The 24,551-nt window shown below is 31.5% G+C and overlaps 4 protein-coding genes across 7 annotated transcripts; 2 read left to right on the top strand and 2 right to left on the bottom strand.

Annotated features, from left to right (window-relative positions):
- Positions 1-614: 614 nt before the first annotated feature.
- On the bottom strand, positions 615-7,032 carry LOC8272051 (mitochondrial Rho GTPase 2). Of its 2 annotated transcripts, XM_002520706.4 has the most exons (15): positions 6,782-7,032; positions 6,464-6,677; positions 6,182-6,314; positions 5,938-6,087; positions 5,595-5,771; positions 5,251-5,502; positions 4,046-4,114; positions 3,853-3,908; positions 3,472-3,553; positions 2,802-3,013; positions 2,241-2,310; positions 1,911-2,023; positions 1,474-1,624; positions 1,127-1,313; positions 615-1,023 (listed from the first exon to the last, which is right to left on the bottom strand). In XM_002520706.4, exons 2-15 carry the CDS (start codon positions 6,670-6,672, stop codon positions 950-952), a joined length of 1,935 nt encoding a protein of 644 aa, XP_002520752.2. In that variant the 5' UTR covers positions 6,673-6,677; positions 6,782-7,032; the 3' UTR covers positions 615-949. The 2 variants fall into 2 exon arrangements, with proteins under 2 accessions (XP_002520752.2, XP_048226318.1); XM_048370361.1 differs by lacking the exon at positions 6,782-7,032 and having other exon boundaries at positions 6,464-6,768.
- Positions 7,033-8,597: 1,565 nt separating this feature from the next.
- LOC8272052 (pentatricopeptide repeat-containing protein At4g02820, mitochondrial) lies at positions 8,598-12,461 on the top strand. Its single transcript, XM_015720126.3, has 3 exons — positions 8,598-8,951; positions 10,041-10,390; positions 10,495-12,461. Exons 2-3 carry the CDS (start codon positions 10,124-10,126, stop codon positions 11,749-11,751), a joined length of 1,524 nt encoding a protein of 507 aa, XP_015575612.1. The 5' UTR covers positions 8,598-8,951; positions 10,041-10,123; the 3' UTR covers positions 11,752-12,461.
- A 4,781-nt stretch (positions 12,462-17,242) lies between these two features.
- Positions 17,243-19,859, top strand: LOC8272053. Its single transcript, XM_002520708.4, has 5 exons — positions 17,243-17,614; positions 17,794-17,880; positions 19,084-19,255; positions 19,414-19,503; positions 19,591-19,859. Exons 1-5 carry the CDS (start codon positions 17,522-17,524, stop codon positions 19,722-19,724), a joined length of 576 nt encoding a protein of 191 aa, XP_002520754.1. The 5' UTR covers positions 17,243-17,521; the 3' UTR covers positions 19,725-19,859.
- Positions 19,625-23,061, bottom strand: LOC8272054. 3 transcript variants are annotated; one of them, XR_007216810.1, is made up of 7 exons: positions 22,711-23,056; positions 22,258-22,618; positions 22,102-22,150; positions 21,910-22,004; positions 21,358-21,482; positions 20,167-20,394; positions 19,625-19,731 (listed from the first exon to the last, which is right to left on the bottom strand). XR_007216810.1 is itself a non-coding variant. In XM_015720137.3 (6 exons), the coding sequence occupies exons 1-6, from the start codon at positions 22,830-22,832 to the stop codon at positions 20,337-20,339; spliced, it is 810 nt and encodes a 269-aa protein (XP_015575623.2). In that variant the 5' UTR covers positions 22,833-23,056; the 3' UTR covers positions 19,938-20,336. The 3 variants fall into 3 exon arrangements, 2 of the variants coding, with proteins under 2 accessions (XP_015575623.2, XP_048233326.1); XM_015720137.3 differs by lacking the exon at positions 19,625-19,731 and having other exon boundaries at positions 19,938-20,394; XM_048377369.1 differs by lacking the exons at positions 19,625-19,731; positions 20,167-20,394 and adding an exon at positions 20,644-20,708 and having other exon boundaries at positions 22,711-23,061.
- Between the last annotated feature and the right edge of the window lie 1,490 nt (positions 23,062-24,551).

The following is a 24,551-nucleotide window of genomic DNA, read 5'->3' as shown; positions in this document are numbered from 1 at the left end:
TACAAGTCGAGGGTCTTGAAAATACAAAGCTCAGGTGGAATATCTACGTTCTCCCTTGCCGAAACATCAGGTTTCTTTTGAAGATTAAATAAATCCAAATAGATGAAATCCTATATTATTACAAAGAAAGAAAGTAGGACACATTCAATCTCATTTACATCCATTTAATAAATTAAACAAGGAAATTTGATAAGCTCGTCAAGTACATTTCAACTCTTTCATTTTCCCCTTTGCTCAGGAAATTCGCTGCAAGTTCAGATGAGCAAAGACCCATTTGGATCCATGAACCACATCCCTAATTCCCTCCATGTTCCACACTTTTACTAGGCATATTTTGCTTACCCCCTTAATAAACGAATCTACGACGTTGTTTGTTATTACCAAACCATTTCATAAAAGCGGTTAATAGAGAGATTTTGCATCTAATTACTTGAAACTTATTACTTTTCCTTACAAGTCCGTCCAACATTGTTCCTCTTTTGTTTTAGTTTAAACAATACAAACCGATTTTCATAAGCATAGTAGAACATTTGCCTTTGGGTGATTTACCGTTGGATAGTTGGCGATACAAATAGCTTTCTCCATAAGCATGATAGAACTCACTGCCAACGGAATGAAAGTAAGACTTGTAAACATGTTTAGATTAAGCTTTGTGATAGCAGAACTATCAGCTACAGAATTGCCAAGTGAAAACATTCATCAAAATGATGCGAGTGATCTTTCAATCAGCGCATGACAGTGCTGTGATAGGGGCATTACACACAACAGTGCAACATGTGGTTGGCCTACCTTTAAATTTAAAGGAGGAAAAAGAATGGAAATGTGAATTCCAAGGGACATGAACATTATATATATATATACAAAAAAATCTTGAGTTGTAGTGTGCAAAACTGGAAAAACCTTCTACTGAATTACCAAAATGGCAGCAGTTGATTGACAGCTTAAATTTTTAATTGGAAGAATTCTTCCTTGCTGAGTAGGCACGAAAAGCTGCAAGACCGACAACAGCCAAACCAGCACCAACTGTATATTTAAAACAGAACTCAGTCAAGAAAATCTGCATATGATGAATCCACATGCTATGCAGATACTAATCGCAGCACTGAGAGAAAGAGAGAGGATCAACCTGACATAAAAATAAGGGAGTGATTGACAAGCTGGCGAAATACTTTCCGTCTCCTACCAGATTCAGTTTCTGGAATATTTAAATGAGGACGTACGGCTGCACTTAAAATTCTACAGAACACATTGTTCATTTCTCCTAATTTAGTGCTGACGGGAATAGGGGCCTCTATACCCAACTCCTGACAAACCTAAAAAGCAATTTGGAATTGAAAATAAGAAGAATGATGAGCAATAATTACCAACTAATGCGAACAGAAAATATCTCATGCATATATGTCCCTTTTCCGAAAGAATCATGTAATAGAGTATGTAAGCAAAGATGAGTTAGCCAAGGGCGGAAGTTTATACCGCTACTGAATCTTGTACTGCCATTGGATATGGATCCAAGTCATCCTTGGCTGCGATAAGAAGGCAAGGCATTCCATAGCCACTTTCTTCACCTTGTCTAACTATTTCCACAAGCAGTTCACAAGACCTTTTCCATGAATATTCATCTGAACTGGAAATAGAAATCCTATGTCATGCTTCAATATCAAGAAGTTAACAACAAATAACAAAGGAGAAGAGGAAGCACAGATGGTCGGACAGAGCTCTCATAGTTGGAAACAGAGATGAGAAGATATTGATAAGGAATTTCATAAAAAGATGACCATAAAGGCACTGTCATAGTACAGTGAAATCTGAAAAATGTGTCATATGGTGGACAAATGACATCTAGTGGTTAGTCCTATTAAATATGGTACATTAAAGCCAGCTCTTTAAACAAATAGGAGTGCCTAACTTACCAATCATAGACAAATACAGCAACATCACAGGCTGCCAAAGATTCTTTATTTGACAAATATTTCTTCACTCCATCTTCTGGCACCTCTCGCAGAATAAGAGTCTTCTTAATCCCCTAGATAATTAATTACGTGAAAAAGAAAATCATTTACAACGCCCAAGTCTCCAACCCCTAATTAAGAAAACAGTTACATTTGTCTACTAAATATTAAATTATGGCTATACACAATAACAACATAATTTTTGTAACCCATTTCTCAAGAATATGCTACTTAAGCATAGAATAAATATATAGATTATCCAGGTTCACCATTTTTACTGCTTCAACTCACCCCAAGCTGGTCAACAACATTTGCTGCAAAATGCTCACCTATTGGCAAATGGAAACTTTCTGAGAACGGCCTGCGATAAAATGGAAGTACAAACTCAGTATTGACTTGGAGGAAACAAAAATGAAAGAACAAAATGAAAAGCCAATAAAGATTGGGAGAAAAAAAAAAAAAAAAAAGGAAGCAAACTCACTATTGCTTAGAGGAAACAAGGGGGAAAAGAAAAAAGAATGACCAATGAAGATTGGGACAGAAAGTTGATATCCCTAGGTCCGTGGGATCTTTCATTCACATTTTTTTCCATCAAGAATGTTTTATAAAACTCTTGGACTCCCGTATTTGGAGTATCTTACTTTCACGCAATTCACAGAACAAGAGGGGGATGAAGAAAACATGGCGGAAGATTATGAAATTCGTTCACGAAAAGCCAAACATGTAGTAATTTTTACCGATAATCAAGAGAATACAGCTACTTATGACTTAGAAAAGTATATAAAACCATTATTGAGCATACCAACATATTATGCAAACATCAAGCAATTATAATAGTTTCAGATTCAACACCTTCCCAAAAATGAGTTCAAGAGAGCAGACTTTCCAGCATTTTTAGGACCAAAAACCAAGCAATGAAAGACATTTCTTTCTGTTTGTTGCTTCTTTCGATCTACTGTTCTTCTTCGAGTAACACGGAGTGCTGAAGCAGGATTTCCACTATAACCAACATATATCAAATTAGCCAAACTACTCTTTGGATTCAGCAGCGTCATAAGGTCCCACTACAGGCACAGATTCAAAATTTTATTAGGAAGATTACAAACAACAGACTTAAAATTTTATCAAATAAAACATGGATGGAGTCAATAAGTAAAATAATAACACTAAGTTAGTACACATTTTCCTAAACAGATTGGAGGAAAACCACCTTCTATACTGTTTTAATATAATAGCAGGAATATATAAATTTTCAATCAACATCCAAACAAATTTGATATTTAACGAGCAGCTCCTTCTAACAATACGTTCTCAGACACAGAAAAACTAAATTTCACTGTGTAAACAGTGTATCACTTCAGTTTCACAAGAAAAAAAAATATATCACATTGAATATACAACAAAGAAGAGTACTTCGCCAATGCACACAGATTAAACTGCTGCATTAGCACAAAATGTTAAGATGTTTTATAGCCACCTAAGAAAAGCTAAAAACTAAAGACTGAAAAGTGGCAATACACACCCCGGATAGGAAGCCCTTAAGAGTTAAACTTCTTTGCATTGTTCTCTCTGCAGCATCCTTGTAAGGAGCTTCACACCAAGGACTGAAATATATAATGGAACAGCACATATGAGAAAAATCATGCGAAATCACAAGAAATTATTGAATTAGTCGCATCATTTATTTATTAATTTTTTAACTGAAAAATATCTATTATGAATATCTTATTTCACTTACATGAACACATGGAAGTTTTCAAATTGTAAAATTGCAAACGAGATTGATCCAGTATCAAAAATAGGATTGTATAAAACAGCCAGTCTACTCAGCAATATAGTGCAACGAGAAGATTTGTATATGTTGCAATTAAGACAATAATTTAAGCCAAATAACTTAACTTACTTTTCTGGAGCAGTTGAGAATAGCTCATCAAGCTCAGTAGGTCGTAGGGCTCCATGCTAGTAAATGACATGATTGAAACATTAAAGTTCATTCGAGATAATGGGATTAATCAAATCACATAAAAGAGAACAAAGAATGTAACTAGCATGGGGTGAAATCATAATACAAGCATTTGAGATAGAAATATACATACATTATCAATGTCAAACAATCGAAAGATCCCACGAAGAAATTCTACCACTTCAATAGTCAGCTCTATACTCTACAAAATCACAGTTAAAGGGTGAATTTTTTTTACTAATGAAGTTACGGGAAAAATAAATAAATAAATAAATAAATAAATGCCATAAGTAATGCAAAATAACCATTTCATATTAAAAAGATTTAAGCATGCATATTTCATGACATAATAGATGGTGATGTGATTAAAGCAGGATGGTGAAGTGAAAACATGCTACAGGAGTTATATGTGATCGCAAGACTCCAAACACGCTGAAGAGGAAGTATTACCGCATTGTGATACAACGTGCTTTGATGTATGGCAATGAAAGTCGGGCAATGAGGGTGCAAAATGTTTTGAAGATGAATCTTGCCGAGATGAGAATGTTAATATGGATGTGGCTGACATAATGGATAGAGACCATAACAAGTATACAGAGAAAATGTGGATGTGGTTTCCATTGAAGACAAATTAAGAGAACGGAGATGGAGATGTTTGAGTCATGTGAGTGATAAACCTCTAGATGCCATGGTTAGAAAGGCAGATCACATTATGGTAGATGAAGAAAAGGATGTTAGAGGTAGACCTAAACTAACATGGAAAAAAGTGGTACAAGATGACCTAGCGGCCTTACATCTTTTCAAAAAATGTAGCCAAAATCATTTAGAGTGGAGAAAAAGAATCCATACAGTCAACCTCAAATAACTTAAGGTTAAAGCTTAGTTGAAATGACTATTGAGTTGTTCAAATGCATATTAGTAAAATGATGCAACACAAAGATATGCTCTTCCCAGAACCATGCATACAGTAGGATGTACATATATTGGAAATTAGCAAAGCAAATCACTAGGCTGCCTCTTAGATTAATTTAAGCACACCTAATAGTAGATTTCTTTATTTAAACATTATGAGCTACAAGGAAGTTGGTTATTAACTACTCAGGATCTCAAAACAGGAAAAAACACAAGCAAACTAACGACCGCAATTCTGGAAGAAACTAAATTATTACTGTTCCAATTTTGCCATACACACACGAATAGCAAATCTGTATCAACATAACACTGTCCGTAAAAGTTAAGAACTTTACAAACCAAGTAATGATTGTTCTATCTACTAAAAACAAGAACTTCACAGAAAATCAACTCCAGAAATGAAAATTCAGATACAGCAAGATATACCTGATCAGGAGCATGCTTATAAGGTACAGGAAGAAGATCATCTCTGAGTTTTAACTCATCATCATAACCAAATTTTCTCAAAACAGTCCAAGTAGTCTCAATTCGCCCCCTATCAATGAAAAGAGAATGGAGAAAAAGAAATCCTTCAAGAGTAAGACCAATGTCATTAACACCATCTCTCTTCTTTTCTTGTACCACTCTTCGCACACCCACTATTTCAGCAGGCTGCAGTGGAGCGTTAAAACACTTAACCTGTATGTATGATTGCAATGTGTCAGATTCACGAAAAGAGTGGGAAAGAACAATGTAAAGAAAACAGAAAAAAGGAAAAAAAAAAAAGAAACCTGAAAGTTATTCAACTCTAAATCGTTGAGTGCGCCATCCATGTCATGGTCACAAAGAAGAAATATCCTTCTCAAAGCTCTCTCACATCTAGGTTTCAAAGTATGATGTTCTTGGTCAAACAATGGAGCTGTTGGATGAAGTACAGCCTTTTGGGCATAAAAGAAAACGTCTGGAACCTAAAAGATTTTAAAGTTCCATTTTTTAAATTTTTAAAGACCTTTTATACTATAATGCAGAAACTTGAATATGGAAAAAGAGTAATAAGAAGAAATTTAAGGAAAATTTACACTACAGTCTCTAACATTATGTGACAAACCAAAAGTTGAAGGCAACAATATACACCTGCATAAGGGTAACTGCAGAACATTCAATACAAGTCTCAATTTCTCTATGTTGCTGCATGATGGGTCCCATGACCTGCTCCAAGCTAACAGGATAAGCCTCATCTCTCAAATCTAGCTTGCAGCCAACCACAATTACAGGTACCTTTACCTTTATTTTATTTAAAAATGAAAAAAAATATATATTCAGTTATCTCTGAACATAAAGACACGTAAAAGAATTGATAATGCGAATGGCAAAGCACCTCTAATCTGCGAAGTTCCTCGAGCCAAAAACTACTCAAACGACTAAGTGTCAAAGGTTGATCACATGAGTAAGTTAACACTACCACGTCAGCTCTCTTCAATTCTTCGATAAGCTTTCCTCTACTCTCCAATCTATTAGTAACATAACAATAAATAAGTAAAAGATAAAGCTTTTGGTTAAAGCTAAATCTCTGGATCCTAAAGTTAAGCGAAAAACTACTTGCATATATATATATATATATATATATATAGAGAGAGAGAGAGAGCTAATAAGTGCTTACGCAGCAGAAGTGTCGATGATAGTGATAGGGATGCGATCGGGGAAGAAATCGGCGGGGAGGCGAGTAGGAGGAAGCACACGAGGGACATTCTCAGGGTAAGTCTCGGTGGCGGCCGCCGCTATCAAGCTTGATTTTCCGGTGAAACGGTCGCCTGCTACTACTACTCTGACGCCGACTTTGCCGCCGGTGATGGAGTTCCCGCCTGGCATTGCAACTTTAAAGAAAATAATAAGAAAAAAAAAGAAAAGGAAAGGGAAAATATTGCGAAGAGAATGAAATCTCAATAAATAAAATGAAAAACAAAAAGTCATAGCATACGTGGGTTGCGTTTGCTTGGACAATAAGTCCTCCTCCCAATAGAGAGCGCCTGAGATTTGGGATTTGCTCTTTTGTCGCATCACAATTTCGTACTCGGACCCTAACCTTCTGGCCCAGCCCAATAATTCATTTCTGGCTCGATTGCAAATGAGTCAACTCTTTGGAACTCGGGGGCAAAAAAAGGAAGAAAATTTCACGCTATACGGAATTCTTTATATTCTTTTCTGTTTTTATGGGCCCGTGTAATTTTTTTCTTTCATATTTTTTTTTACAGTTTTTTATTTTATTTTTTTAATAAATTATCCTCCACCATGTTTTATTTTCTTTAAAATTCTTAAATAATGAAAATTAAATATAAATGTATTAATAAAAATTAATAATTATTATTAAATTAATAAAAATATTATTTTTTCTCAAGATTCATTTAAATAGTTTTTATTAAATTTAAATAATTTCATTCTAATCAGTAAATATCTCTTAAATATAGTATTGAAAAAACTTATATTATAATAAATAGTTTTATAATTAAGTAGTTAGAAAAAATATTTGATAGAAATCAAACGTCAATTGAAGAGAAATAGAAGAGAGAATTAAATAATTTTGAAATATATTGAATAAAAGAAATGAAGAAATTGAGTTGTTAATAATTGATAGTATGTGGCAAAGGAAAAATATATATTTTACTTGCATGCATGTTATGTGTGACTTTTTTTTAAGTTGAAAAAAAAAAGATGGAATAAGTCATTTTTCAAATGAGAATGAATCTTTATTTTTAAAAAGAAAATGAGATGGATGTATAATTAAAAAATAAACGAAAAAATAAAAATTGAAGAATGAACCATGGTAAAAGACAAAAAGAATGAAAAATAATTTTTATTTTTACATGCATGTCACGTGTTATTTTATTATATCATTTGTATTAGATGGTGGAATAATTTGATGTGTCATATGTCATTTTGTATGTCACGTGTATGCTATATATGATTTTTGTTATATTTATATTTTTTTAATTTATCTTGGGTTTATTTTTTGCTATAAAATAATATTTTTATTTCAAAATATATAGATTTTAGTTTATTTTTTATTATGCTATAATTTATCTTTAAGTATGTGGTCTTTTAATTTATTTTTACAATAACTCAACATTTGTGATTTAATTTCATAACAAATAGGTATTTTTTATTTATTTTCTGTCACATCGTAGCTTATCTTTCAGTATATTTATTTTTTGGTTTAAGCTTTTTATTTTATTTTTTATTATATGCTATAATTTACTTTTAATTATGTCATTTTTTAGTTTATTTTCGCGATAAATTAATATTTTTGTTTATTTTTTCTCATGTTAGATATGTTTTTCTAGTATGTTGATTTTTATTTACTTTTACTATTTTTTATATAACATATCAACATTATTTCTGAATTTATATTTTTTTTTTCTAAATTTGATGTTCTAAAATCAACTCGGATTGATTAATTATATTTGAAACTTTTGTAAAATGTGTTAATTTCATCAATGTTGGTTAGAAATTGACCAAAGCAAATAAAATTTTGAAGAAAAATAAAACAACTTTGTGACATTTATAATTTTATTTTAAAGATTTGAAACTAATTTTTTTCTAATTTTTTTAATATAATTGTTAACTTTGACTTTAAAATTAATATTGAAAATCTATTTATTATTTATTTAATCTAGTGGATTTATGTTGATTTATTCTTTGCTTTTTAGGTTTTATACTTTGTTTCAGAAAATCAAGTTAGCAAAGAAAGAGATTAAGTTAGCAATATTCTAAACAATAACTGCAACTTCAGATGGAGGAACACACTTCATTTATTGTATGAATGACGGCAAGAGCATCATCCCCTTCAAAGATCACCTTTTTCCAGTTCTTCTAGATTAGCCTATTAGACAGCACATTTTAACGCTACGGCTTCCATAAGAAAAGAAGAAAGACATAAGAAACAAATGAAATCTAGTTAATCGTGGACACCACCGGACCAAAAGCTTCCTCTATTATTCCAGATATCTAGAGCATCGTCAAAGTTAACTTTAACCTCATCTGCCCCAAGTCTAGGAGTCAGAAATTTGCTCACCGGAGATCCAGCATGAGGTTGAGTAAGAGGATGGTTATATATGGCTTCAAATTCATGGAAGCCACCGATAGCTTTTCAGGTAACTTTTCGAATATCCGATTATAAATTCAGATTTTTAATATTCACTATTTTGATTTTTTGTTTGATTTCTTTGTTTAAAATTTTTTTAGTTGTTTTCAATTGATGGGTGTTGTTACTTTTTTTTTTTCAATTAACAAAAAAATTGGTTAATTTATAAAATTTATTCAAATTTAATTCAGTTTTCAGTTTAAAAGAATCAAAATAAAAAAATTAACCTTTTTGAGTTTATGATTCAAATATTCAAATCGTAACTATTCATGTCGAACATTCCTTTTAATAAAAATTAATTTCGAATAACATTCATGTAAATAGAAAAATTAAAAATTAAATTTAACCGACATCTGAACACAGTTTAAAATCTAAACAGTCAATATTTAAATTCAAAATAAAAGACCTTAAATATTGTTTACAAGTGGAAAATTATATTATTTTTTTCTTAATTTTTTAATTTTAAATTAATGTCCAATTTTTTTTTATATTAATATAAAAGTAAATAGGCACGAAAATCTCTTAATTTAGTTTCTTTAGTTTTAATTTTACATCTATAGATTATATAAGTTTATTTAAAATTTTGGTAATATTTATATTACAAAAAACAGAGTCATAATAACATAAATTAAGTGCTATAATTTCTTACTTTTTTATAATTATTTTTATTTAGCAAAATAATTTCAAAGATTTTAAATTATTAGATGTTTGCTTTCTAAATATGAACATAAAAGAAGCTAATTTTAGTTTTTTTTTTTTTTTAAAATATATATATTTTAATATTAAATAATTAAAAAATTTATATTACTAAAGATTTATTAGAATAAGATCGGTTAAAACTGCATAAGAGTATAATCTGATGAAATTATTTTAATTTTTTTAAAATATATTACAAAAACGTATGATGGTTCTAAATTATTGAAAACAAATCAATATCTGATATTTGAAAAAATATAGAATTTGTGGGTAAAAATTGTAGAAACTCTAATATCTAAATGTCTCTATTATTTCAACTATTAATGAATCAATAAACAAATACATATTTTATCTATAAAATTATAAATATATGTTACTATAATTTTTCGAATATCGTATTTAGTTGGATTTGCGGCGGTTGACGAGCTATACTCACCCAAATAGCCATTCCCCGCCCTTAAAACCGAACCCTAAGTAGAGTACGAAATGTTACGCCGCTCCTCTAGAGCAACCCTTGCAGCCGCTGCCCGCTACTTCTCGACGGAAGCGGCGGCGACGGAAACGGCGGAGAAGGCTGTTAGGCGCGGGGGAGATACGCTAGGGAGGAGAATATTTAGCTTGGTGTACTCAAAACGGAGCGCTGTAATTGCAATACGGAAATGGAAAACAGAAGGACACAAAGTGCAGAAGTATCAGCTTAACCGAATAGTAAGAGAGCTTCGAAAGATGAAGCGTTACAAGCACGCACTTGAGGTTTGATTTTTGACATTTGTGCCTTTTAAAAAAAAAATTATAAATGTTTTTTGTTTCTTTTAGTTCATTTGATTGTACAATTTTATTATGGTTGTTTTGTTTAGGTCTGTGAATGGATGACACAAGAGCGTGAGTTGAAACTATTGCCAGGTGATTATGCTGTGCATTTAGATTTAGTTGCGAAAGTCCGCGGTTTAACTAGTGCAGAGAAATTTTTTGAGGATCTTCCTGATGAAATGAGAGGCTGGCAAACATGTACAGCTCTTTTACACACTTATGTTAAATGTAAAGATGTTGTTAAAGCTGAAGCTTTGATGGAGAAAATGCGCGATTGTAGTTTTGTGAAGAATCCACTTCCTTATAACCATATGATTTCTCTATATATTGCTGATGGAGAATTCGACAAGGCTAAAAGGATTGTTGAAGAGCTCAAGAAAAGCACTACGCCTGATGTTGTAACTTTTAATTTGTGGCTAAGTATGTGCGCTTCATTAAATGATGTAGAATCTGCGAAGAAAGTGTTATTGGAGCTGAAGAAGTTGAAAATTGAGGCGGACTGGATAACTTATAGTACATTAACTAATTTATATTTGAAAAATAAACTACTTGAAGATGCAGTATCTACTTTGAAAGAAATGGAGAAAAGGGCTTCAAGGAAAAATCGATTAGCATATTCTTCCCTTCTTAGTTTGTATACAAACATGGGAGATAAAGATGCGGTGCACAGAATTTGGAATAAGATGAAGTCATTGTTTTGCAAAATGAATGATGCTGAATATACTTGTATGCTGTCTTCACTTATTAAACTTGAGGAGATTGAAAAAGCAGAGAATCTTTATACAGAGTGGGAGTCAGTTTCTGGAACTGGTGATCCTCAGGTTGCCAACATACTTCTTGCAGCTTATATCAATAGAAATCAGATAGAAGACAGTGAAAATTTTTACCGTCGCATGGTGGAAAAGGGTGTTTGTCCTTGTTACACTACTTGGGAGCTTCTTACATGGGGACATTTGAAAACTAAGCAGATGGAAAAAGTTTTAGATTGCTTTAAGAAAGCCATTACTATTGTTAAAACGTGGAGTCCTGACAAAAGGTTGGTTAGGGAAGTGTTTAAGATTCTTGAGGAGAAAGGGAATGCTGAAGGGGCAGAGGAATTTCTTGTTATGCTTCGGAATGCTGGCTATGTGAGTACAGAAATATATAATTCTCTTCTACGAACATATGCAAAAGCAGGAAAAATGCCTTTAATAGTCACAGAGCGAATGAAGAAAGATGGTGTTGAGTTAGATGAAGAAACACATAGGCTAATAAAAACAACTAGCAGCATGCGTGTGAGTGAAGTCTCAAGTTTCCTGTCTTAACCAAACAGGAAACTGGAGCATTAGGAATCGGAGAATTGTGCACTTTGTCTTCTGCATGTCCTATTGCAGGAAGGGCCGGGCAGACCTTCTTGGCTATCTCCTCTCAACTTATACTTGATCAGCCTTTACTTTATGGAAGTTGTGCAATACTGCAATGTCATGTTTGCTAGTTGTTTCTGCATCAATTCCTAATGAAGGATCTGAAGGATGAGAGCTTAAACATCTTTAAGGCCACTGATTACACCCTGTTTCGAAGTTACATTACGAAAGCCACCTATCTGCTGACCAGGCAGATGAGTGGTAATTGTTGCTATAATTGTCTGATTTCTCAAACCCAGAGCACTTCATGATGGACCAACTATCCTGGAGGTTGAATTTTGGCATAGTTATTTCAGTATTCAACTACATAACGAGGAAAAAGAAAAACAAGAAGGCGTCGAAGATTATAAGGAGAATTTGGTAATTTTCAAAATCAACCTGATTTTGCTTCTTATTGCTATAATGCATGCTCTGCTGTTTATGGAGAAGCATTGAACTGAATTTTGTTCAGTTCAATGGAAAATTGAGCCGTTGAGATAAATTTTCTTAAATCTCCTCGATTTCATTTTTGGTTTTCGATGTTAAACTATAATATTTTCAAAATTTTAATTCTGAGAAGTACTATACATCTCTTATATAATTGAATGGGAAAGATCGATTGAATTGTTTTATTCCGCGTTCAATGTTGATGCGCAGGTTAAATTTTGATTTTTGTCCAATCTATTCTATTAACATGCGGTGGTTTTGCTGATATACTATAAAATTAATCTTCATTCATATACAAAATAATTTTTTAAAATAATAGCATATTTATTATATCTAACTTCTATAAATATCATTAATATATTAATTAATAAATCTTTTAGAATTTATTTCCAATTTAAAAATGATATATTAATTATTAATTTATATAGATGTAATTTTTATAGTAACTTAATAAATTTTTAGAATCTATTTGAAACTGTTATTCACAGTAAAACTATTAGCAATAATTGTCTACAGCTAGTTAGAAATGAAATTGATAACTGCCATAATTAAAATAAAAATAGAAAATAATTAAAATTGATAAATTTTGAAATTATGTAGGCCTTTTGGGATAACTCTCGGGCTTTTAACAAGAGGAGAAATAAATAGTAAAAAGGTACGAGATACGCCATTCCTTTTTATTTTTTGGGTTGAAGGTTAGAGATAGGTTCGGGGTAATTAAAAGCATACCTATAAGATACCGAAAAGATATTACTTTTAATTTATATTATTAAAATTTTGTCAGAAAAAATATATAAAAAATAATATCTAAAAGATATTAAAAGTTTATTTATTTTAACTTGTATGAATATTAATTTACTTTTTAGAATTTATTTCAAAGAAAGATACTAAAATAAAAAATACCGTTATGATATAATATGATTTCACAGTAATACATCTTTCTTAAAAAAAAATTTAAATAAATAATTACTGTAAAATCAGCTAAATGAGATAAATTTATTATTTTTATTTATATTTTTATATTTAATATTTATAAATTAAATGATATTATATATATTTTTTATAACAACTATTGTATTTTGATAACACCAAAATGTGTGTATAAAAAAATATACTAAATATAGTTTAAAGTATATAAAGATATAATTAAAATAAAATGACTATTTAACAATAATAAAAATATACTAAAAGAATACCTATAGAAAATATTATAATGCAGTTTAAAAAAAACGTATAAAATAAATAAAATTATAAAAAAGATTATTGAAAAAAACTGTAAAAAAAGTGACTGTAAAATTAAAAAATATGGAGGCGCTTTCCTATAATTGTGTAAAAGTCCCTTTAATATGTATACTTGGATAAAGCTTGTGTCAAATAATTATAAAAGATTAAGAAAAAGCTTATCATCTTTTAAGAAAAATAAACAAGTTAGTTTAAATTATAAATTTTAAAAGATTTCGTCCACTATCAATTGCTACCCTTTATTATCATTCAGCTCTTCCATTGATGCGTTTGAAAAGAAGATTAGCTATTGAAGAACATTAATCTTTTTCATACGCAATTAGCTTGTTTCTACAGCGTAACTATTAACTGTTAGTGTAATATTAATTCACTATATTTTGGTATAAATTCATCCTCCAACTAATTAATTAGAGCATTTTAAATAAGCCCTTAAATCATTATTTTTTCTTATTATACGAAGTATATTCAATAAAGATTTTCAAATATTTTTTTTATAATTTGTTTTAAAAAAACCACATTCTTTTTTTTTTACATATTTCTTTTTATTTTTATATATTAATTAAAAAAATAAATAAAATAAAAATTCATGTTGAAACGTATATCGAAATGAATTAAAAAGAAGAATTAATTATTAATAAATTAATAAATATACATGTAAAGAATATTATTCGAGACACTCGTAGTCCGCATTTTATGCGAGTATTAATTGTTAGTGTTAGTAGTAAGAGAATGTAGTTTTAAATTATGAAAAATAATTCACTAGATTTTGGAGGAAGGAGACCCACTCGGGAGCTTTTTTAGTTCCTAACGAGCAGAGCAAAGTCTAATGATTTATTGAAGAACATCCTTTAAGAAACTAGAAAGTAGTTCACCAATATGCCCATATCTTCCATAGTTCCGTTGCCTCCCACAACAAAATAGGAAGATGCAAATTCTTAGCAGTACTGTCCTTTTCCACCTCCAGGGATGATTTGTGTCACCCACTTTCCTAAACCAAATAAAAATTTGTAAGAAAGTTGATTTCCATGGTTTTGGTGTGGGTAGTTAAGAACAAGCACAAGCTGCTTTAAGATCATACCCATATATCCATTTTTAGCAATCACTCTTTAGTCATCACCCGCAACCAGTTCAACTGGTCACCAACGAACACCATTTGGGCACACAAAGAAATGTGTAGAATTTTCTATGATCAATAATATTTATTAATGACAAGTTTTAGATTATGGAGTAGAAGGCATTGCATGAACAAGTGACTGCAACAAACCCAAATAGAGAAGGGGTTTACCCAACCCATCTCCACCTGTTACTTGCATGAATTCTGATATTGTAATCACTGGAATTCCCTTTTTCCATATCCCCATATATTATATATATCCTCTTTTTGTCTTTTCTTTTTTCTTTTTTCTATTGATAATGACCTAAACATCTATTTACTAGTTAGATTGCTTTCCAAAATAAGCTATCCAATTTTGTTATTATATATTTATATAGGACCTTTTTTTTATTTCTATTTATATTCTAAGTCAGTGATATTATTGAACTTTTGCATGGCAATACATACCAAACATAGTTAGGAACGTGCATGAAACTAAACTTGGTAAGGATATATGATTTAAAATTACTTTGCAAATCATCTAGTAACTAAAAATATGGTTTGACTTTTGAATTTGAATTAAGAGTCTGGTTGGTTCGGTTGATTAATGCAGCTAGTAGTTGATAAATTAAACTGTTTTATAAATTTTTATTAGCGGTTACTATTAATATATTAAATAACTACTAATAGTATATAAATATAATTCATTTTATTATATTATTTTCATTGTCACAATTAACAAAAGTAATTTATAATAATTATGTATTTATTGTTAAGAATATTTTTAAAAGTTATTTCTAAAAATAAAAATAAAAATTTAAATTCTACTAATAAAATTTTTTAAATTTCAAATATCATAATTATTCAACTATTAAATATAATTTCAAATAATAATATGATTTATTATGAATTATATAAAATTAATTATATAAAATCAACTTAAAGGAAAATGTTATTAATAAGTTTTAATAAGAATAATATTATCTAAATAAATAAAAAATAAATAAATTATTAGCTAATAAAGAAACTTTAAAAAGAACTCATACAATCGGTAATTGATTGAAACTAAATTAGTTATTACTTTGTTGATCTTTTAAGTTTTTACCAAATAATTTAATATAGTTGTTGAGTAACAGTAACAGCACAAAACCTATAAACCAAACATCTCTAATTTTTTTCTTAAAAAGTTAGGCATCAATTGCTTCAAATATCAAAATATTTTCTTTTATATTTTGCTATTTCTCACGAGAAAGAATAATTTTGTGATGATATATAAAAAACCCTGATAATCTACGGCCCATAATTAATGTTTTCTACATATAATTTTAGTGTTGATAATATTCAATTGGATTTGATTGAAAGTAGGTCAACCAGAATAATTTATGGAAAGAAAGAAAGTAATTACTATTTGGTACAAAGAACATATAACCAGAATCTGACAAATACATTATCTAACGGACCCATTGATTAGAAAGGTAACTTTTAAGTCAAAATCTGTAAAATTTTGTGTATGAAAATTTTGAAATAAGTGAATTTTTTGGAATAAGATTCAATTTGCCTTCGAACTTTTTGAAAAAAAGATCAGTTTACCTATTTTGACTTTTGTTCAAATCAGTCCAAAACTTTACTCTTTTAGTTCTGTTTAATCCATTTTTCAGAGAGTGAGTTTTATTTCTCTAACAGGAGAGTGATTCAATAAAAGAATAATAAAATATTAATATTTAAATTAAATAAAACTTTTTAATTTAAAAACACTACACCTCATACGCCTAATAGTAAATTTGAATGTTATCAAATATATGTTTAGGTTCCTATACACTTTCTCTTTTTCCGGTTGGCTCTCTTTCTCTCACCCGCTGCAGTCTTTTTCCTCTATTTTTCTTTTTCTGGTTGCCATTAGACGTTAAACTCCTATTATAGGCTCTTATCGACGTTGCGAGTTTTTCTACCACATGTATTGCCGAAAACAACCTCAGTTTGTCAATTTAAGGGAGACGAAATCGTATTGCCGTCGTTCACAGTTCGTTTGCTCGTCGGCGTGATCTTACTGATCAGAGGTTGGCGATTGATTCCTCACCTCCAAAACTCTTTAAATGAAGGACAACAACCCTTGATGCTGGTATTTGGCCTATGAACTAGCTTTGCCGGTATAAAATTTTTGGCTGCTCGATTTACCGCTTAGAGGGGTTAATGACAGTGACAGTGGTGATGGTGTAAAAAAACTAGAATTTATTTATTTTAATTTAATTATAAAATATATTCTTAGAATTATTAAGTTTTTTATTTGTTAAGAGAAGAGTGTTTTGGGCTGATTTGAACAAAAAAGGTTAAAAATGAGTGAATTGATCTTTTCCAATAAGTTGGAGGGGCAAATTGAACCTTATTCCAATTTTTTTCTTCCCTTTTTAATTTAGGCAGAAATTTGGCAACAGTAAATGAGAGTGGTGAAATTGGTAATTAAATCGCTAAATAGAGAAACTCAAAGAAAATAAACAAAGATAGATACAGAATTGCAGAGAAAACGTAACATGGTTTGTTTTCTTAACGCGTAATTCCTGTCGAAAATCAAGGTTAATCAGGGATTAAATTTAATAAAAGCAAAAGCATACTCCTGAGGGGTATAGCGTGAAAAAAGGACGACAGTAGGCGACGTAGTTTTGTGAGCAGTGAAAATGAACTGTTAAACACGCGCTGTAGAAGAAAGTAAAGTAAAAAAGGGGCCCCACAATCTATCATTTTTCTCTCTCCAACATTCCACGTAACTATTTTAGTTAAGTTGCAGGTTAGAAGTTGGAGCTTAAAAGCCTCATCTCTCTCTCTCTCTCTCTCTCTCTCTCTCTCACTGCTCAAAATAATAAGGAAACCTGAAACAATATCTCTCTCTCTCTCTCTCTCTCTCTCTTACTTTCTATGGCCGGTATTGAAGAAGGAGAAGTTGGTTTTGAAGAAGGAATGTCATGCCTACCTTCACATGTTCTACATGAAGCAATATGGGAAACCAAGGTTTCTTTCTTTTCATCTGTCTTTAAAAATAATTAATACATATACATGTCCTCTGTATTCATCTGTTTATCTTCTCTTCTTTTTTTCTTTTTTTCTTTTCCTCTTTTTAGTGCTCTTTCAGGGCATAATCATTAATGGGTATTTGCCATTTAGTTTAAGTTTTATATTCTTTCTTTCAGGAATACTATGGCCAGAGCCAACAGCACCATCACCAACAATATCGTCACCTTCCTCAACTGCCTCTACAGCCACAACAACAACAACTGGTACACATTTCTCTATTTCTTTTTCTTTTCTTTTATTACTTTCAGGAATGTTTTAGTTTGGATTTTTCTTGTTTGAGTTTTTGGGGATTACACTATATATACTTGAAATGAATTGTCACTAACAAATATTTGATCAAGAAGCCAGGACTATATATATATGTATCTGTATACCAGATTTGGTGTTATGAAATATCAATTGCATGGCTGTTACTGCTACAATAAGTCGGTGAGGGTATTGTATATAGTGTCACTCGAAGCAGTAGTAAGTAATCTCTATGGATTTGGAAGGTTGGAACTGATTGGCATGTTTTGTTCCATGGCCATGCAATTATTAAAAGTTGGCTGTAGGCCTTTGTTTACAAATAACGTGTGAAATTATCGATAGCTACTAACATGTACGTGTGTGTGTGTATATATATATATATTCCTCATATAGATGGGAACTCTTATGTGCCAAGATTCACAACTTTTTACAAGTCTCTATTCGGTCTCCTCTCTAATAGAGATGTTTAAAATTAAAAACCACAGATGATAGCGATGACACTTGTTCCTTATCTTAAATATATTTGCTAATACCTGACTAACAAACTATATGAATTAAATTTCTTGTATCTGATGTAGACTGAAAGATAAAGTTTGTTAACTTGGATTATCTGAAATGAAATTGACATTTTGCTTTTTCCTATCATGATTTCCACTTAGCTAGAATTATTAGCTTTGATGGAGTCCCTCTTTGTCATGGAAACAAAAGTATGGAAGGGGCAAGTAAATAATTTGCTAGATTGAGAAGATTTTGCTCAAAATGTGCAACCCCTATTTTTGAATTGATCAGTTTGAATAATAAAAGATAATACAGCAGGGAGAGCAATGACCATTTTGACATTTCCTAAAATAGTTGGAATTTTGGTAAGAGTAAATTTAGAGTTGATGACACACACATCATAAATAGTTACTTTTGTTGGATTTAATTAGGCTGATATGGAGTAGCTGATTTGAGGGGGTTGCTGAAGGGTTTTCTGCTTGTTAAAATGTTACCATCAGATATCTACATTATTATATTAGTACTTTTCTTTTTGCATTTATATGCGTTCTTTCTGAAATCAGTTTTGCTGAATAATACAAGGCAAACATTCTGAAATCCTTCAATACTGGTTTTCTTTTGTCTGCTGTAATCGAGTTGTTTTTTCCTATATGTTGTCTCAGCGCTCAAAATCCAACCCAAGAGCTCATTCTAGAACAAGACACCCAACTAATGGGGCATCGGGAGGATCAGGAATGCGAGCAATCTTTCTAGATTCTGGTAAACAAACATGCGGGACTGGAGTTTTTCTTCCAAGAAGGGCAGGCACCAACTTACCATTTAGCAAAAAGCCAGGTACCATTATGTTGCTTTTTTAACCGAAAGACTGTATGCTATAGAATGGTTCACGCACAGTAGCTGAGGATGTAACTGAATGAATTAATCATAATCAATATACTGAAGAGGCAGTAAGAATTTCAGTATTGATGTTAATATCTGCTATGATTCTGCAGCTTGCTCTCCTGTTCTTCTACCTGCACGCGTTGTTCAAGCTCTCAACCTCAATATTCACGAGACAGGCCTGCAAATATCCCGCCGGAAAGGTTGCTCTTAATAAACGTCCTCTGTCCTTCTGTTGGGTACTAGGATTGATTGTTAACTAACCAACAAAATTTCTCATTGTGCTGCAGATGCCTCAAGAAGTGGAGACTGCAACTTGATCAAAAATAGAACTGGCAAGGATGGATCGGCCCAGTGTTGTGTTGTATCACAGAATGAAAATTCTTCACCAGAGATACTTCTTCCCAAGGAATGGACTTATTAGCTCCCAACTATACCAAAGAAAAAAACAAATTCCATAAAAGAAAAAGCTGGTATCAAGCTGTGCTGTTAAGCACCATTTTAGTTGTGTATGTAATTTTAAATAATGACAGCGCAAGATCTCCTATCGTTCAATTTATTTGTATGCCTACATATTCATTTGCATCAATAATATTAAATCACCTGCATAAAATATTTGTGAGACAAGACATTGAGCTATAAAGCAATACAAAAGCAATTTCACATTTACGATTGCTTATTAATTCCCTCATGATTGCTTGTCATACATTAGAGGAGAGCACCTTTAGAGTTAGAAATAGACCAACAGGGAATAAATATGTTACTCCTATACTAGTAACATCAAACAATAAAGAACTTAAAACAGTAAAGTTTAAGTGGTACATTCAATTTTAATGGTTAGAGAAAATCGTTTGAGAACTACTGACCAGCGACCATGATATCTAATGCCTGGCAAAGGATGCCCTAGTGTACATGAGCAAATTAAATTGATTAACTTGTTTTCAACCTTTGAAAACTGCAAGAGACCTTTAAATGAAGCTACAGCGGAGTTGACAGCAAATGGGCTCTATACATAGATGATGAACTTTACTTTCTTTCACTCTTCTGTTGGAGTCTTGAACGCCAGGCCTTTAATAACATGTCGACATTGAAACCTGTAAGAGAACCTCAGATATATCACTTTATGATACAATGTTATGGCCAACAAATGTACTTTTATTCTGACCATCCTCACCCTCCCTCCATCAACAAAATTCTATCAACATTTCAACTAAATCACAGCACATAGCTATAATGTTTATGAAGATTTTGAGGATGCTTCATATGCTTTCACATTAAGAGAAAATGCTACCAAATTCTACTAATTCAATTTTGAAAAAAGAAAAGCAAGAGTTCTACTAATTCACCATGTTAGCAAGATGTGTGGAAATAAAGCCAGACACATGGCCACAGAGATGAAGCCTGGCATCTGCAATATCAGTGTGGGGCAAAATGCGGATAGTTTATTCAGTCATATGCCAAATGTAGATAATTAATTCAATCATATGTCATATGCCAAATCGAGATGGTTACTTCAATTATATGCATTCTTTAGTTGAAAAATAAGGGGCACAAATAGCATATTGAGGGACTGCTCCTGTCATTTAATTCTTTAAGATTATGTAGCAAAAACCTGTACACATGACTCAAATGCTACTAGGGTCTTCCCTGAATAGTGAAGCAAAATAGCTGTGCATCTATGCTTTACGGAATCTGAACATGTTGCAAACAGTAACTCTGATAGCTATCCAATTCTAAGAGTAAAAGTGACTACATATTATCCTGATAAAATTCTTTAAAGTGCAAGTAATATGACAGGAATAGGGAAAGGCTGCATACAACAAACAATCCATGCAAAGGAGTTTTTTGCGACAGAGACACCCTTTTAATTAACATGATAAAATTGTGCAGATATTTATCATGGAATATACTCCCATTTCAGCTTATTATCTCTGGTCACTAAGCTATCCGATTTGGTTTACCCATTCTATCATTTTGGTTTTAAACCTTACAAGTCAAAAGTAAATAGGGTAGGTGCACATGAGCTGCAACCATTTGAAATATTGAGCCTCACATACCAAATTAACTCATGCGAAGCAGAGTCCCCTGAGCTGATGGAACTGCACTTTTGACAAGCATAATCAGGAGCATCCATTTGCAGATTTTGGCTTTTGCACTTGACTCGCAATTTGACTGGCACAATCTGCATCATGTAGGAGAGCACCTTAATCACTGATTATCTATCATTAACATATTACAGAAGCATGTTTACTAATATACAATGTATTGAGCTTCCAACCTAAGAAAGTAAAATAATATGCTTGGTAGTGCCTGCAATGATAAGAATGAGAGTGGCAGGCTCCAATTTCATTATAATTCGAGAAGTTCTAGAGAAAGACATAGTTGGAAATTTAGATGTGATATTTGGATGAAGAAAGCTATACTATGCATAACACAACTCATAAACGGGACTCAGAGAATTGATATAGAATGCAAAATTGCCAACTGACAAGTAATAAAGGACAGTAAACATTAATATACTCGATCTAATGATCTAACAAGAATTAAACTTTTGAATGTTTAACAACGACCTATAAAATCTTTGAATGCAATTAAAAGTATTTACCTACCTTTTTACTATATCTGAAGTCACGTTTTGGTAGAAATTGCAAAGGAAAATGGAAAGAAGATGGAGCTTTCACCAACAAAAACAACTTAGTAGGACCTACATAAAGAAACAGAGACATCACTTTTAAAATTTCACCAAAATAAAAAAAATAATTCCTGCATATCTAAAAATAATTTTTTTTTTTTCCAAATACCTGGATAGGAACCAGAGCCAGCACCCTTCGTAATCAGAGCTCGAATCACCTATTAAAAAAATTCCGAAAACCTAAGATCAAAAAAATTCCTATTTGATAATGCAACTTAATAAATAGCTTCAAAATAATAAATGGAAAAAACAAAAACAAAAGAACCTTTCTTGAAAGTCCTTCCGCTGCTTTAGTTTTAGCAAAATCAGTATGAGCACCAGGAAGAGAATTTCCATGTGAAAAGCTCAGTTCATATACTTGCTGTGGCCGTAATGGACTAGCTCCAAGAATCAAAATGAAACTCTCTAAGCCAGGAATTCCACTAATTATCAGCTGTAATGCAGTTTCAAGCCCAGTAATTGTACTAATCAACTTGTCAAATCTCTTAATCCCAATTCTAACCTCTCTCATTCTACTAATATGTTTTCTTTTAGTAGACGCCTTGGCTTCAGCTTGTGCAACAGCCATCATCTCTTCATACTCCTCTTTTAAACTATCGTATTCCAGAGTTATATCCTGCAAAACGCTGCCGCATAAGGAGCGCGAGGTTAGAAAGCATTTTCGGAATAGGCACAAGAAAACCTAAAAACTAAAAAACAGAGAGAGGGAAGTTATTACGAAGGGATCTGCTGGTGCATGTAGAGGATGAAGCCTACAGTGTTCTTGATGACGTGGAAGATTATTGAATTGTCAAGAGAGTCTGTGTTTGTCTCTATCTCTGAGCTTCCTTCTCCTTCCATGATCGTTTAATTCTAGTTTTCTTTGAACAGAGCTTATGTGTTTGCGTAAATATTATTTTATTGGATTCGAAGACAGATTGGGCAAATTCGAATTGAAGTTTGGGGGGCGGTAAAGTACACTATTCACTTGTGTTAAACTGCTGATTACCAATTAGGGTTATAAACTAACCATCATTTATCAATTTTCCAAAATTTTTGCTTCACAATTCAATAATCACTTAATTAATTTTAAATGACATGGAATATGTTATAATTAAATTAATAAATAATTAATATATATTTATTAATTTTAAATGATAAAAATATACTAAATATTTAATACTAATATATAAAACACTCAATATACATATCATTCTATTAAAATGTACGTGTCATTTTTTTAATTAATTAATTATATGATATGTGCACCAAACTTAGATAAAAAAAACTTTCCATATATGTTTTGGCCAATTGACTAATTATTTTTTTCTATATTTTCTTCTTTTAATTAATTGAGTTAATTGCAATTCTTCTAAGAAAAGAAATTATAAAGATTGATGAACAAAATTTAAGAAAGTTTTGTTAATTATTTTGGTTAGTAAGAGTATACATTATTATTCCAAAAATAAAATCTGACTATACAATTAATCCTAAACTTCTTAAGTGCAAAATAATTAAGTTTTATATGTAGTACTCAAATTCTTTGTAAGGACTGTTTTTGATATCCTCTGATTTATATTTGACATTCATTTAATTTTATTTAAAAAGAGAATAGAAAAAGACGAAATTGTCAAATATAAAAAAGAAGAGACGATATTATATATTTTAAGAATTATCAGTAGCTCAAATATATCTTTAATTGATTGTTATTATCAACACAACAAAAACTCAAAGAAGCAGATCGAGACCACTCAAGCCAATTTGGCTAAGGCTAAGATTACCTCCAATGGAACAGATATGCAAACAATCAAAAGACTAGAAGAATGCTTACAACAAGTGATATGTAGAGAGGACAAGTATTGGGCTATGAAGGCGAGACAGACATGGCTCAAATATGGAGACTGCAACTCAAGACTTTTTTCACTCAGTAGTCGCTCAACGATGAAGAACCAACCAAATAAGAGGAATTGTTAACGATCAGGGAGAGTGGATTTGTAATCATGCAGGCATAGTGAAAGTAATCACAGGTTACTTCCAACAGATTTTCACTTCAACAAATTCTTCAAACTTTCAAGAAATCACAGGTAATATGCAGCCTAGAGTAAGTGCAGAAGATAATATCATGTTATCAGCTCCAATATCGAAAGATGAAGCCAGGAATGCAATGTTTTCTATTCACCTAGACAAGGCTCCAGGATGGAACGGACTTACAGCAAGATTTTTCCAAAGATATTGGGATTTTATTCAGGAGAATATATTTCAATCTATTGAGAGATTCTTTGCAGGTGGCCATATGCTTAGAAGTGCAAATCATACTGTCATCACATTGGTACCTTGTATTTTAGGTTTGTTGAAAATTATGGATTTTTGCTAGTAATCTAGCTGGAGGATTAATTTAATTATGTTCAGATTTATGAGTGAAATATTGGGTTGTTTTAATAGTATATAATCATTTATGCGTTTATTTAGATCTTTGGCCGTTTAGGCTTGCTAAGTTTAGCTATTCCCTAGCGCCACACATCAGGTCATTGACATTAGCACTCCGAGATCAGTTAAGTAGAAGATTAGGTAAGGATGATC

Source organism: Ricinus communis, chromosome 1 (assembly GCF_019578655.1).
Source record: "Ricinus communis isolate WT05 ecotype wild-type chromosome 1, ASM1957865v1, whole genome shotgun sequence".
NCBI classification, from domain to species: domain Eukaryota; kingdom Viridiplantae; phylum Streptophyta; class Magnoliopsida; order Malpighiales; family Euphorbiaceae; genus Ricinus; species Ricinus communis.
Note: the sequence above shows the minus strand (reverse complement) of the source record. Positions and strands in the feature narration are given on the sequence as shown.

Excerpts from the sequence above, each read along its gene's own strand:
- LOC8272052 (XM_015720126.3), top strand. The coding sequence starts at position 10,124 with ATGTTACGCCGCTCCTCTAGAGCAACCCTTGCAGCCGCTGCCCGCTAC. Across the intron at positions 10,391-10,494 it reads GTTACAAGCACGCACTTGAG|GTCTGTGAATGGATGACACA; the intron begins GTTTGATTTTTG and ends TGTTTTGTTTAG.
- LOC8272051 (XM_002520706.4), bottom strand. The coding sequence starts at position 6,672 with ATGCCAGGCGGGAACTCCATCACCGGCGGCAAAGTCGGCGTCAGAGTA. Across the intron at positions 5,772-5,937 it reads CTGCAGTTACCCTTATGCAG|GTTCCAGACGTTTTCTTTTA; the intron begins GTGTATATTGTT and ends AAAATCTTTTAG. Across the intron at positions 2,024-2,240 it reads ATGTTGTTGACCAGCTTGGG|GGGATTAAGAAGACTCTTAT; the intron begins GTGAGTTGAAGC and ends TTAATTATCTAG.
- LOC8272053 (XM_002520708.4), top strand. The coding sequence starts at position 17,522 with ATGGCCGGTATTGAAGAAGGAGAAGTTGGTTTTGAAGAAGGAATGTCA. Across the intron at positions 17,881-19,083 it reads AGCCACAACAACAACAACTG|CGCTCAAAATCCAACCCAAG; the intron begins GTACACATTTCT and ends ATGTTGTCTCAG. Across the intron at positions 19,256-19,413 it reads ACCATTTAGCAAAAAGCCAG|CTTGCTCTCCTGTTCTTCTA; the intron begins GTACCATTATGT and ends ATGATTCTGCAG.
- LOC8272054 (XM_015720137.3), bottom strand. The coding sequence starts at position 22,832 with ATGGAAGGAGAAGGAAGCTCAGAGATAGAGACAAACACAGACTCTCTT. Across the intron at positions 22,151-22,257 it reads CGGAAGGACTTTCAAGAAAG|GTGATTCGAGCTCTGATTAC; the intron begins GTTCTTTTGTTT and ends TTTTTTTAATAG. Across the intron at positions 22,005-22,101 it reads TGGCTCTGGTTCCTATCCAG|GTCCTACTAAGTTGTTTTTG; the intron begins GTATTTGGAAAA and ends TTCTTTATGTAG.